General features: G+C 49.3%; 4 protein-coding genes across 4 annotated transcripts; 2 read left to right on the top strand and 2 right to left on the bottom strand.

The window, feature by feature from the left end:
- Positions 1–500: 500 nt before the first annotated feature.
- GUITHDRAFT_151404 (hypothetical protein) lies at positions 501–1,185 on the top strand (the record flags this gene model as incomplete). Its single annotated transcript, XM_005836469.1, has 1 exon — positions 501–1,185. A coding segment is annotated over exon 1 (542 nt), but the record flags the coding sequence as incomplete, so codon positions are not given.
- Positions 1,186–1,435: 250 nt separating this feature from the next.
- GUITHDRAFT_93215 (hypothetical protein) lies at positions 1,436–3,244 on the bottom strand. The gene is made up of 8 exons (XM_005836468.1): positions 2,592–3,244; positions 2,400–2,543; positions 2,230–2,355; positions 1,944–2,186; positions 1,836–1,895; positions 1,721–1,785; positions 1,606–1,673; positions 1,436–1,555 (listed from the first exon to the last, which is right to left on the bottom strand). Exons 1-8 carry the CDS (start codon positions 3,234–3,236, stop codon positions 1,455–1,457), a joined length of 1,452 nt encoding a protein of 483 aa, XP_005836525.1. The 5' UTR covers positions 3,237–3,244; the 3' UTR covers positions 1,436–1,454.
- Positions 3,245–8,379: 5,135 nt separating this feature from the next.
- On the top strand, positions 8,380–10,179 carry GUITHDRAFT_151402 (hypothetical protein; the record flags this gene model as incomplete). Its single annotated transcript, XM_005836467.1, has 8 exons — positions 8,380–8,721; positions 8,764–8,949; positions 9,003–9,380; positions 9,426–9,479; positions 9,525–9,612; positions 9,659–9,720; positions 9,772–9,915; positions 9,963–10,179. Coding segments are annotated over 3 exons (768 nt in total), but the record flags the coding sequence as incomplete, so codon positions are not given.
- A 170-nt stretch (positions 10,180–10,349) lies between these two features.
- On the bottom strand, positions 10,350–11,316 carry GUITHDRAFT_151401 (hypothetical protein). The gene is made up of 5 exons (XM_005836466.1): positions 11,200–11,316; positions 10,900–11,153; positions 10,651–10,850; positions 10,564–10,607; positions 10,350–10,518 (listed from the first exon to the last, which is right to left on the bottom strand). The coding sequence occupies exons 1-2, from the start codon at positions 11,308–11,310 to the stop codon at positions 11,001–11,003; spliced, it is 264 nt and encodes an 87-aa protein (XP_005836523.1). The 5' UTR covers positions 11,311–11,316; the 3' UTR covers positions 10,350–10,518; positions 10,564–10,607; positions 10,651–10,850; positions 10,900–11,000.
- Between the last annotated feature and the right edge of the window lie 1,228 nt (positions 11,317–12,544).

Here is a 12,544-nt window from a genome sequence, read left to right as displayed (position 1 = left end):
AAGCAGAAGAGCAGGAGGTCTGCTACGCGGATCCATATGAACTTCTGGTTGACATCCTCGAACTGTACTAGAGTCTTCAGGATGATCGCGAGCAGGCGGTGATACTCTGAATCATTTTTCCATTGTTCCGTACTTATCCACATAACTGCTCCCTTGCTCCTGATCCGTGCTCCTGCTCCTCCTTCATCCTCCTCATTCCTCCTCCTGCTCCTCCCGCTCCTCCCGATCCCCTTCCTCCTCCTCCTCCTCCTCCTCCTCCTTCCTCCTCCTGCTCCTCCCGCTCCTCCCGCTCCTCCCGATCCTCCTCCTCCTCCTCCTCCTCCTCCTCCTCCTCCTCCTCCTCCTCCTCCTCCCCTTCCTCCTCGCTCTGCACGCCTATCCCTGCTGCTCCTGGCTCCTGATCCTGCTCCTGCTCGCCCCGCTTTTCCTGCTCCTTGCTCCTGATCCTGATATGTTTTCTCTACAAAAATTTTATCTAATCTCATCTGACTCGTTCTTTTAAGGTATTTTTAATGCCGCCATCCAAAAAGCAGAAACGCGAAGTAGCAGCTGCCGCTCCCCCTCCGAGTAAAGATGATCTCGTGGTAGGGGATTGCAAGTATGCCTTGAATCAACTCTTGCTGGCGTTGAACAGGGGACAATTGTATGCAGCGAAGATCTTGAAAATGCGTAAGGTGGGGCTGAACTGGGAATACTACGTACATTATCAAGGCTGGAAAGCGAGGTGGGATGAATGGGTCAAAGAAGCAATGCTCTACCCTGATAATGAAGAGAGTCGCAAGGTGCAAAATGAGCTGTCTGCAAGGTTAAAGGAAAGTCTTGCAAGCAGCAACGGCAAAAGCTCCCAACCAGGGGATGACTTTATCCACACTGTTGAATCAACCAAACCAGTGATTACCTTGATCATTCCCCATACGCTTCAAGTGCATCTGATGAAGGAAGCTGAGCAGGTGCACAGCGAAAAGTTAGTGCCTTTGCCTCGTAGTCCTTCAGTCAAGGAAATTCTTGTCTCGTTCGTGAAAACAAACAATAAGCCTCCCACTTCAGTGGAGGCGGAAATATTGAAAGAAATGACTGATGGGTTGCGGGAATATTTTGACAAGGCTCTCAGCATGATGCTACTTTATCAACAGGAAAGAAACCAGTACGAAAAGATCAGGAGGAGTAAGGGCAAGACTCCAGCAAGCGAGATCTATGGAGGAGAACACTTGCTGCGTCTCATTGTCAAGTTGCCTTCAATTCTCGCGAAAGCAAATGTCTCTGAGGTTACGGCAAAGAATTTGCACCCACGGCTCGTCGAGTTCTTGCGATACATGGAAAAGAACGCGAACTGCTTTCTCCTCACGGAGTATGAAGATACATCGGTTTGAAGGCCATGAATTAGAGTCAAAGATTCAGCCGAGTCAAGGCATAAAAGTGTGTTATGGAAGTACGTGTTGAAGACAAACTTGTACTCAGTCTAGAATTTCTATTTGATGATAGCTGTTCTTTTGAGCAGAATCCTCGTTGCTAGTACATGGAGCCCCCTCGCTCCCTTTGCGTTCATCAGCTAGTCCTGTAGAGTTCTAGAATTCAATGTACAAACATTTGAAACCAAGGAAATACCTGAGATCATTTCGCAAAAGGGCTTGTGCTTCTTCCATGCTGCTACTTGACATTTCCTTCCACAATACCTTGACCACTGTCAGACCACTTCATCATAATCCGATTTCTCAAGTACCATTCCATCTTGCACTTCGAGCAACGTTTCTCCGCAGGCGCTCCACAGACAGCACATTTCGGGTCCTGAACAGTACTGGGTCACGATTGCATGCAAAGAAGCATGTTGGTCCTACCTCCATGAAATCTTCGACATTCAGCATGTCATACATTGCGGCTAGCTCACTCATCTCCGCCTGTCAGTGGTTCCCTTCAACTCGTTCAAGATTCAAAAGGAGAATCACCTTCTGATCTTCCGGGCTTTCGTTCTGCATTTTGGACTTAAACATCGCAGCGATCGCCTTGAAATCGCTCTGGCCACAACCAGTCATACAATCGCTACAGGTAATCGAGCGATTCACCCGCATAATCTTATCTCGGAGTTCAGGAATCTGTTCTATCACGACAGATCGCGGTTCTGTCCCTGAATTGGGTGCACTGAATGCAAGAGTTTCAACCAACCTTCTCATCTCAGACAGAATGGGGAGCTACAGGCAAATCAACCGTAGACAACAAAAATGCATTAGTTACTTGATCAATAAGGAGCTCGTTGAAGTATTTGCTCAATTTCATGACGAGGGACTTTCTGTTCTCAGTCCATTCATATTTTCTTCGGCATTCAGGATGTAGGAGAAGGCAGTTCAGAGTCAACCAAACCTGGACACAAATCACTGTTGTTGAGAAATTGTTCAATCTCAAACCTGTGCCTCTGTTTTTGAAATTCGGTGTAAATCATCCTGAGAAACCTCTATCCATTTTCCATCCTCGTATTTCTCTATCACTTTGTCCTTCTTCCGAGTCCACGGTGCATCATCTAATAAGGGTATCAACGTTTGCATAATGTCCTTGCAAAAAGGCATCAGCGAAGGGGTTTCAAACCAAGTGATCTCTACCTGTTCGGTGAGCAATCTGCTCAAAACAGATATGGGAACAGTTTCGGCATTTTCGACAATGAACCGCAACACTGTCAGAGCACTGATAGCACATGAGAAGTCAATTTTCTTCTTTTGTTCCTCCAATCTTTCAATGTCTTTCATATTGAGAATTTGATCTCTCTTGGGTGATTCTTCTTCAGTATCAGAGTGAAAGCTGTTAAGATAAACAGTCTTCCTATAGCAGTAATCTGAGAGCTCGATGAGACTATCTCCCGCCATGCTCACGGCCGACGAATGGTAGAAGGCTTTCTCGAGTAAACCGAGGATGACAGCTTCATGGTACATGATGAGGTAGAGCTTGACGTAATGAGAGCTTGCTAAGTCTTGCTGTACCTTTACCAGCACTGTGTCCTTCCATACCTCACATACAATCAGGCAGTGGATCAATGTTGAAATCTTCTCGTGGTCTATCAGGGCCTCTACAACATACTCATCGGATTGGTTCATGACGCTGATCTGGGCCTGCATGTTCAGCTTCTCGATGACCTGGTGCTGCTTCGTCCACGCTTTCAGCCCGATCTCTTCGATTCCGAACACTCGAATCTCCTCCACCAGCCTCTCAGCCTCCCCCTGTACCATAACGTCGCCCCTCGCCCCAGCCATGATGCAGACAAGCCGTTGATCGTTACAGCTCGTTATTAATCCGTTAAATTCCAGAAGTCCATAACCGTAACCCTGATGTCTTGACTCTGACTCGACTCCCCCCCCCCGGCTCGGTCAACGGTCCGGGATGCAGAAGCGGAGTGGCATAAGCAGGAGTGATGTGGGAAGGAAGGGGGGGGTAGAAGAATACATCGAAGACAAGATCTCAGCCTTGACTGATGGTACTTCTCATCACCTCGACCATGTCCTTTGTCTCAAGACGTCTGTACAGCGCTAGACGATGACTCAAGGTTGGAGGACAGTCTACAAGAAATCGTGGATAGGATGTGGAGCGACGGTCCTGGTGCTTCTTCTCATGTCTTCACTAGCCTGATCTTTGCGGGTTACAGGAGATGCAAAGCAACATCATGTAACGCAGCTGATTAGGAGGAGAAATGAAGATGCGGGAAACCGTCTGGTATCTTGCTCGAGCTGGCAGGACACCAACTACCAATCTGACATTACTTTTAGAGAGAAGACAAACTGAGAAAACGAAGGATGATAAGAGATAGCAGCCGAAGAGAAATGGTCAAGATCTCGGATGTAACCTATACACAACGTGTGAACATATCTTGATAGGAAAACAGAGAACGGGATGTTCAAGTAGCCAGAATTATCCACAGCAAGGAACCTTCGAGTGCGCATGAAGTAGAAACACTCTAAGGCAACCGCAAGTGTTTGTTTCGCTGATATCAGCTCTGGAAGGAAGAGCAAGGGTTTCACTCCCATTCGGCGGGGAGCGCGGATGAAGTCGACATACTGTTGAATCTCAAGATGAGTTGTCCTCTTTGAGGCTGAGATCTCATCAGGTGGCTGAATTACAAGAAGCACCTTCTCGTCAAGAATCTCGGCGCCGTTGCAGAAATGGTGTTTAACTGCTCATCCCTGCAATCAAACTCTTAAATCATCTCACGAGATGTTTGTTGACCAGATAGAAGACTTAGACAGATTTTACGGAGAGTGGGATGAAGATAAGAAGCGCTTTGGCTCCGAGGTTTGTAATGCGCAACATCCCGAGCTCTTGATTGTTGTCAAAGATCAAAAGATCAACAATGCCTGATACAGAAGACGCAAGTGTTGATTTAGGTGAGAACTTCTGCAAGCAACGATTTCATGTTTTCAATCCACTTCATCGTAGATATACGTCGGATGAAGATTTTAAGTGAAGCAAGTGATACAATAATTCGGGTTCTTCAATCTGAAGATAAGAAACAACTTACTGACTCTGATATGCGATTGCTATGGTAGTCGCTGAACATGAAACAACAATTGATGGTTGTTAGGGGAAGACAAGTATCAGATCGATTTCAAATCACTGGTGTACAATACTTACGTGTTCTATACAGCTTCATATTCGACAGGAATTAAAGCGCATCAATGTGACAGAGACTGTGGTATAATTGTCCAACTGATCGATGTACTTTGATAGGAATTTATTGCTCTTCAACGAGACTTCAGTGGCAGGCAAGTATAGCAAGCCTCACACTGATTCTGCGTTCAAATCCTAAGACGGCAATGATTGACATATGCATTCTTCAGTTCCCACTATCATTCTCTTCAGGTGAACCTAAATTAAGAAACTTTCTGACAATGAGTAATTACATCCACAATCTCAGATATTGAATGTCTGGATGCCAAAAGGAGTTCTCGAGAGCTTCAATGAGTGGAAAATGTCAGGAAATATTCAAACGGCCTTTCAATGATGCTTAATCTTGTTTTTGCAGGTATGTCTCTAAGAGGGTGAAAATCAAACAAGGAATACAATTCTTGACAATATCAAGAGGAAGAGTAGTACTTGAATGCTTCATCGTTGACATGACGTTACCCCTAGGAGCAAGAGAAAGGCCTTTGGGGGAGGCACATGCATGGGGAGTTGTCATTCCAAAGATAGTCAAAGGTATCATATGAAGTCATGGTCTGCCAGGCTTCATAAAAGTTTGCTTGAGGTTGGAAGTTCCTGATAGACAAGAAACACTTCCTGCACAAGTGCCTGCAGTCCATCAAGCAGTGAGTTGCCTTGACGACTCGCCGCCATGTTTGTCGTCTGACGTCCTTGCAGCCGGTGGACTTCTCTGCTTCTGCTGGATACCTTCCTGTTATGGCATCAGCCAGACGAGCAACGCCGTGACGTTCCCCATTAATCCGGCGAAAATAAATTTATATGCCCACCTCAGATCTGAAATGTCGAGTGTGTCCGGCGAAACTTATCAGCATGTGACTTAAGACGGGACAGGAATAGTTTCTCAGGATAAGGTTGCAGTTTACTGGCCCTACAAAAAGCGGACTAGATGGGGGAAGAACGCAGGAGAGGGTAGAGGAGGATGCAAGGGGATGAAAGGAGGATGCAAGGGGAGGAGAAGAGGAGAGGAGAGGAGAGGAGGAGAGAGGAGAGGAGAGGAGAGGAGGGGAGAGGAGAGGAGGAAACAGCTGCAGGTAGAAATATGTAGGCAGACGAGTCAAAAACAATTAGCGAGGTAGCCATACAGAGGGAGGGAAGGTGAGAAGCGGGGAGGTGAGAGGAGAAGGTAGACCAGGACGACAAGGTGGGCACAGACACAGGTGCCTGTGATGGGAAGGAAGCAAGAGAGAAACGTGGAGCCAAGCATGACCTGGAGGATCATGATACTCGTGTCCATGATACACTCCACATCAACACAATGGTCGGATGTTTCCCTCTCTGTCATTACAGGCAGGTATGTGGACACGTTTAGAACCGTTTGATCAAATTCTTCTCCTCACTCGCTCTTCTCCTCACTTTCTCTTCACTTGTGTTGCTAGGGGAGCCTCACTCTTGTCCGCAGCTCGTCCTACTTTCCTCCTGGCAGTAGCGTGGGAGGTGTCAAGCTACCGACTACGTTGACGACCAGGCGAGTTCCCGTCACTTCCGCCGGCTCTGACGGGGCAGCAGATACAAGCAGCCCAACGCCTATCATCCTAACCTGAGGTGGGCCCCTCCGCTAGTGACCGCCCTAACGGCTTCAAGGTTCTGGTACACGCCTGATGTCTTCCTGCGAGACAAGGTTGCCAGCGGAAGCTCCGTCAGCGAATGGTGTGACTGATCCGATCCTTCTCGCTTGAGTCTCAGCCTCGTCCTCGTGCAGGCAGAACGTCGCGAACATCTGCTACAACGGAATGCCCTCAACCTCGTCCTGCTCCCAGCAGAAGATTCTCGTGGGAGGCGAGTGACATTCCGAAATCTTTGAAAGGGAGACATCTCAGTCAAACTTCACAGCCAATGAAGCCAACGAGAAACTGGTTCAGAACGTGTCAATGTGGTAGAGCATACCATTCTACCTCAGCACGTGGGACGACTAACGAAGCTCGACGACTAGGCAACCGACGTATCAGGCCAACGTCTTGAATGGATGGGGGGTAGTTCGATTCTCTCGAAATAACACTGAGGGCACGCAAGGTAAAGCCTCGAGTCGCCGCTTGTATGGCTGAGGCGTTTCCTCAGGTCAATTTCTGCAGATGGAAACCAACGGGCAAGCAGGTTTGCGATCATAGAGAGTCAAGCAGCAATTGAGTGATAGGGACAGGTTTCGAGACGAACCCCTTCCAACAGAACAGGTTTGAACTTCGGCTGCTTCCTCAGTCATGCCTGTGTCTCTCAGATACACCATCTTCCTTGTTGTTCGCACACATCAAAACGTGGGCGATACAGGAGTGATGGGCATTCTCAACCTAGCCGAAGTGACGCTTGCTTGCTTGCATTCTTCTCTCCTGACACGATCGCACAGAGCTCCGCGAGCAACTCCTTGGCTAGTCTGTCGCTCTTCTCCTCCTGCACGAGCTGCGTCAACAACTCAGGCCTGCAAGGGTTGGGATGCTCGGGGACTAGTTGTCCTCAATGCGAGCAGGGGCGAATCACATCCTTCTCAACCCTCAACGTACGCAAAGCCATGCACAGTATCAAAATACAGGATTTGATGTTTGAATATCACAGTTGGAGTACGGAGAGAAGCTCGACGATAACAGTTGCGCTGCTGTCTGCTCGGCTCAGGGAGGCTGCAGCTTTTCGAGGTGAATGAACTGCAGGATTGGATGCAGGAGATGAATGGGACCGCAGCATCCCAACAGCATGTCTAGATCTATGGGGGCCATCAGGTGCCCGATCTTATCAGAGCTCCAACAACTGGCATATCGTGTCTCTGCGAGTGAACGGCAGCCTGGCAGAAGGTTTCATCGATGGGTTTGTTGGTACATCTCACTTAACAAGCGACGTCCCCTCACTTCGTTTCTCCAGCCTCTCCCACCCCTCCCCTCAGTGTCGTCAACGCCACCCCCCCGGCAATTCAACAACTTCGACTTGGAGTGTTGGATCAAGCAAACAGGGCGTCTGCTGGTGTTGAATGGTGACGTGAGAGTGACAACATGACGAGGAGCTGCAGGGTTCGGAACGATCGACCTTGCGGAGCTACTGATCTACAACGAGTCTCTCTCGCTGCAGGAAATGGATCGAGTTGGCAATTATCTTTCGGGCAAGTATGGTCTCACGCAGTATCGGGTGAACCGAGACGGTAAAGAACAGCTGGAGTTGTCGGGGTAGAGACGACCTGAACATTGTCAACAGCTGGAAGCGTTTACAGGACCGCTGCAGTCTCCAAGCAGTGCGGCTGTGAAGTTCCCCAGTACCTCTCCTTTCTCTGCAACACCTCAGTCGGTATGTCACGTATGGCTTGGAGGCGAGACGACCAGCTGACCTCGCTCTAGGCCCCTACTGTCCTCTGAATGCCCAGCTCAAGACCGGCACCTGTGCGTCGACGGACTCGAACATCAAGGTGGGGGAGGAGCCAGAGGTCAAGGCTGAGACCGTTCGACGCAGATCATAACGGCTTATAAGTCGCTGCCCATCCCCGTGGGCCCAGCAAAGGGACAGACGTCAGGAGGAAACGTGATCACGATCCAGGGATACTACATGCTGCCCTCTGACGTCGACAGACAAGGCCCGTCAGGCATCCTCGGAGCTGCCAACCTGTCCAACATCGACTCAACTCCTACAGATCAAGACACAGTCATCAACTCTCAGTACCTTGCTGTCTCCGTCCGACAGTCTCCCTCCTCCCCGGAGACGTTTGCCACAGCATGCAGCATCGTGTTCAAGGCTGTCAGTGGTACCAACAATGCTGACACCCTCTGCGCTGACTGGGTTCCTCCCAACCCCATCCCAGCGATTGTCTGCATCGCTCCACCGGGCGTCGGTTCCTTCCAAGACCTGACGGTCTACTGGCACGGAGTCGCGACTGTACAAAGTCACTCGTATGGATACAATGCCCCTGCCATCTTGTCAGTCTCGCCAAACAGCGTCGACTATCACGGCATGACCACCGTCACCATCCTGGGGAGGAACTTCGGACCTCAACAGCAGTACCAGAAGGTGTTGGCGAGTCGATACAAGTTCACTTGGCAAGCTCCCAGTCAGGTTCTCGTCTCCACACGCAAGCAGGTCAGTGAAGCTTGAGGGAACGACGGCTGACGGCATTTACAGCTGCCCTGCCAGTCTGTCACGTGGGTATCGGACAGCAAACTCCTCTGCCAAGTGCCTCCCATGCCCCTTGTGAGGCAGAATGTCAACACGCAGGAGCGAAGCGTGAAGGCGACCCTGACAGTACAAGTGTCGAACCAGCGGAACCGAATCTCGCTGTCTGCTTCCTTGCTGTACACCAACGTGCCGGTGAGCATGGAGGCCTTGCGGGGCCCTTGAGCTGTTGTAACGATGCTGCGCAGTCGTTTTACAGCTGCAACAATGAGAGGGCGACAGGAGCTAGCTCCGATTGCTTCAAGTGCTGCAGGAACTTTTGCATATCAGACGCGCTGTCAACGGGGGCACCGCAACAGGGATACATCTACTCCTCTTGCGACAAGACCTGCTACAGCTACTGCAGTCAAAGCAGTCCAGCAAGACCGATACTACGACGACTGCTACAAGTCTATTCCAAGTTACGTGAGTTGCAGAAAAGACTTTGAGAATCGACAACATGAACGTTTACAGTACAAGAATTTTGTGAAAAATTCTGATGAAATGGAATGCCTGAGAAGATTAACTTTTTGTGAACCCTAACATTGTACGCCTATCGCCACTGATCGGTTATCAGCCGTTGCAATCTGCAACCCTTTGTAAGCATTCGAATTCCTTGAAAGGATCATGACCTTGCTCCATTGATTCGCAACCTGATCCATTTCATCTTGTGCTTTGTTTTGTATCTGTGAACAACTCAACAAGTTGACACTTGGTGAAGTCCCTTGTACTTCATCTACGCCTTGATTTCTTGAGGGGACAACTGAATTGAAGAAAGCGCTTGTGTTTACATGTTTGCTTTCATGCTCTATGCCTTCACTGCAAGCCATCATGTCACAGGTCAACATCAAAGTTCCGGCAGTACCTTGTTAGATCTTCAACCTTGGCTTCTAGACGAGGCGGGCTCTTGGCTTGATACATCAACATCTGATGACAACAGTAGTCAGCCATGCTCACAAGCTCTTGCTCACGTCGCACCGCTTGAGAATTGATCTGCTGGTACGGGCTGGAGATCGACGAGTCAAGAAGGTGGCGGTATGAGTTCCCGTCGAATCCTGGTGAGATGTTCAAGTCTGCTGCAGCGTTTGACATCTCTCGCTCAGGTGTCTTGGCTTCATGCTGCTAGTCATCGCTCAGCAGTGCTGTGAAGCCCATCAGTCACCATTCACCTGCTGCTTGTTTTCCCCTGCTCTTCCAGGTTGCTTCCGCATTTTTGCAACAGTATGGCCTTGCCGATCGCAACGTCACCTGAAATCAAAGAAAGCGAATAGTTTGACTTACCAGGATTCAAAATATCATCATCTAACATCTGGGAATGCGGTCCAAAACATCTGAGAGACAATCAATGAAGCAAGATTCAACGAGTTTGCCTTCACGGGAAGCAGGCCTTGAAGGAAGATATCATTCGTTTGTGTAGAGCAGGAGCAGGTTCACGCGAGCGTACAAGAAGATCTGAAACTCACTGTCAGACAGTACCGCGCCAACGCTCCTTGCACCTTTCTTCTGCTTTCCTGCTCCTAACATTCCATTGTTGACTAAATCATTCACATTCACGTTCTGATGGGCATTCACAAAAGGGCCAAAAGGGAGCTCCTCGTCCCCTTCCGGCTTCGTGTCATCCTGCGAGAGCGCATCGGCACTGAATTGTTGACGGTGATCACGGTTATCAACGTATCCAGCACCCTCCTCCTCCGTTCCCGCTTGATTGCTTCCTTGTGGCGCCTCCTGGAGGAGAGTCAACCTCGCCTCAGAGCAAACGCCGCTTCTCACCTGTTGGGTTGGATTATCTACAGCATCATACATACTCTCCAAAATCTGAAATGCTGTCAGAGGCAACGAAAGAAGAAGGCATCCCACACGTCATTGTAAGTGTTGATCACAACTTGTCTTTGCACGTTTCCGTACTGATCTAAAGTTCCATCTGATTGGTCAAACTGCAAAATTTCAGCATCTTGAACAGAGCAGCAGTAGAAGAATACAGGACGCGATAGGATCATAAACCTCCTGAGTTGCAGTGGTTGACTCTTTGTTTTGTGCTTCTTCCATTCTTCAAATACCTGTAAACAATCCATCACCATCCATGTCAGATGAAATGTCGTATTTTGCCTTCTTGTTGCATTCAGCAAAACGTTTAAGCAGAGACGTTCGGAAGGAAGGGCAGCATCTCGCTTCTTCGATGGTCTTAGCGTCACTTCCTGCACGAGGACTCAGTCGAGCTCATCATAGTGGCTGCATGAGCATGACGAACCGCAATCGCGCATGAATTTGAGAGATCTGTCAGAAAGAACGTTGCTGTTCGGATCGCAACCAAGCGTGAATATGCATACTAGATATTTACGCTCACTGCCAGCAACCACAATCTGCAACTCGCTGTCAGAAGACTCGTAATCGAAGAGTTTCAAGCACATTTTCTATGGCATCTACTTTGTTTTGAACCATCCTCTCCATCTTCGTCTCTTCGTCCAATCCAGCCTCTCCTGGAGATCGTAGATCTGATCGATCCAGCATACTCTCCATCTTCTCCTGCAAATTATCAGGTTCACTCGCAAAGAACATCATATCGCCATACAACTTCATCGCCGTAGCTATCGTCATGCATCACTCTCATCGTCCCCTCCACAGGTGATGAAATCTGACCATCATCACCTTCTAGCCTATCTTCATTGGCATATCTATCATCTGAATCTTCATGTTCATCTTCTCCGATTCAGGCCTGACATTTCTGTACGTGTCTCATAATCTCTACCATCATTGTCTAACTCTCTCATTCATCATTCATTCATGCCGTCGATCATCACTTCACTGTCTCTATTACCTCTATCTCAGCCTTTCATCTCTTTTTCTACGACGACCATCTCTATCGCCTATCATCGCATGCATATCATCATTAATCTCTATCATCTCATATCTATCATACATATCTATCATCTCATATCTATCATCTCATATCTATCATCTCATATCTAATCATCTCATATCTATCATCTCATATCTATCATCTCATATCTATCATCAACTCTCGTCGTGAGCCGCTGTAGCATCTTCAAAACAAAATACTCTCGTCGTGAGCCGCTGTAGCATCTTCAAAACAAAATACTCTCATCCGACGTCACTCCACACCCCCTTCTCCGACCATCCCTTGCAATCACCCCTCCCATATCACCCTACCCCCATTTGTGTCTCATCTGCCGCTTTGTACCACCCCTGCTGTAGTAGTGCCCGTCCCTGAGAGCCGCTCCGACTATCTTTTAGTTTACCCCAGCCACTATGGTACCACCCACCCCATCACTCCACCCCACCCTCTCACTACCAGTGAACACCCCCCAAGCAAAGATTAGCGCCCCGAGTCAGCCCGCCCTGACCCGGGCAAGGAGTCCAGGCCCGGGCCCGGCCGGGTGACCGCCGTAGTCGGGCCGTGCCGGGGCCGCACCGCCGTACGGTAGTACGGTCACGCCGCCGCAAAGCCCGGCGGGCCGGGGGGGCCGGAGCCCTCAGTGTGCACCCCGTTGGCAGTGAGAAGTGCAATCAGTGCAGAGTCACTCCTCAGTGCCAGCAAGGCTTCAAGGCTTCATAAGGCCGTCCGAGTTTGGTTAGGTTGGATCCGATCCAGGATCCGATCAAGCGGCTGAGGTTCAACTCAGTTCAACCGACCGGGGGCCCGCGGCCGGCGGACCGTCCGACCAGGCTCCTGGACTCGTGACCGTGGCAGTGCCACGTGACTCAGTGCGTTGCCGGTGAGAACAAGAGATCA

This window comes from Guillardia theta (assembly GCF_000315625.1).
Source record: "Guillardia theta CCMP2712 unplaced genomic scaffold GUITHscaffold_17, whole genome shotgun sequence".
NCBI lineage: Eukaryota > Cryptophyceae > Pyrenomonadales > Geminigeraceae > Guillardia > Guillardia theta.
The sequence above is the reverse complement of the archived record's forward strand: the minus strand, read 5'-3'. Positions and strand labels throughout refer to the sequence as shown.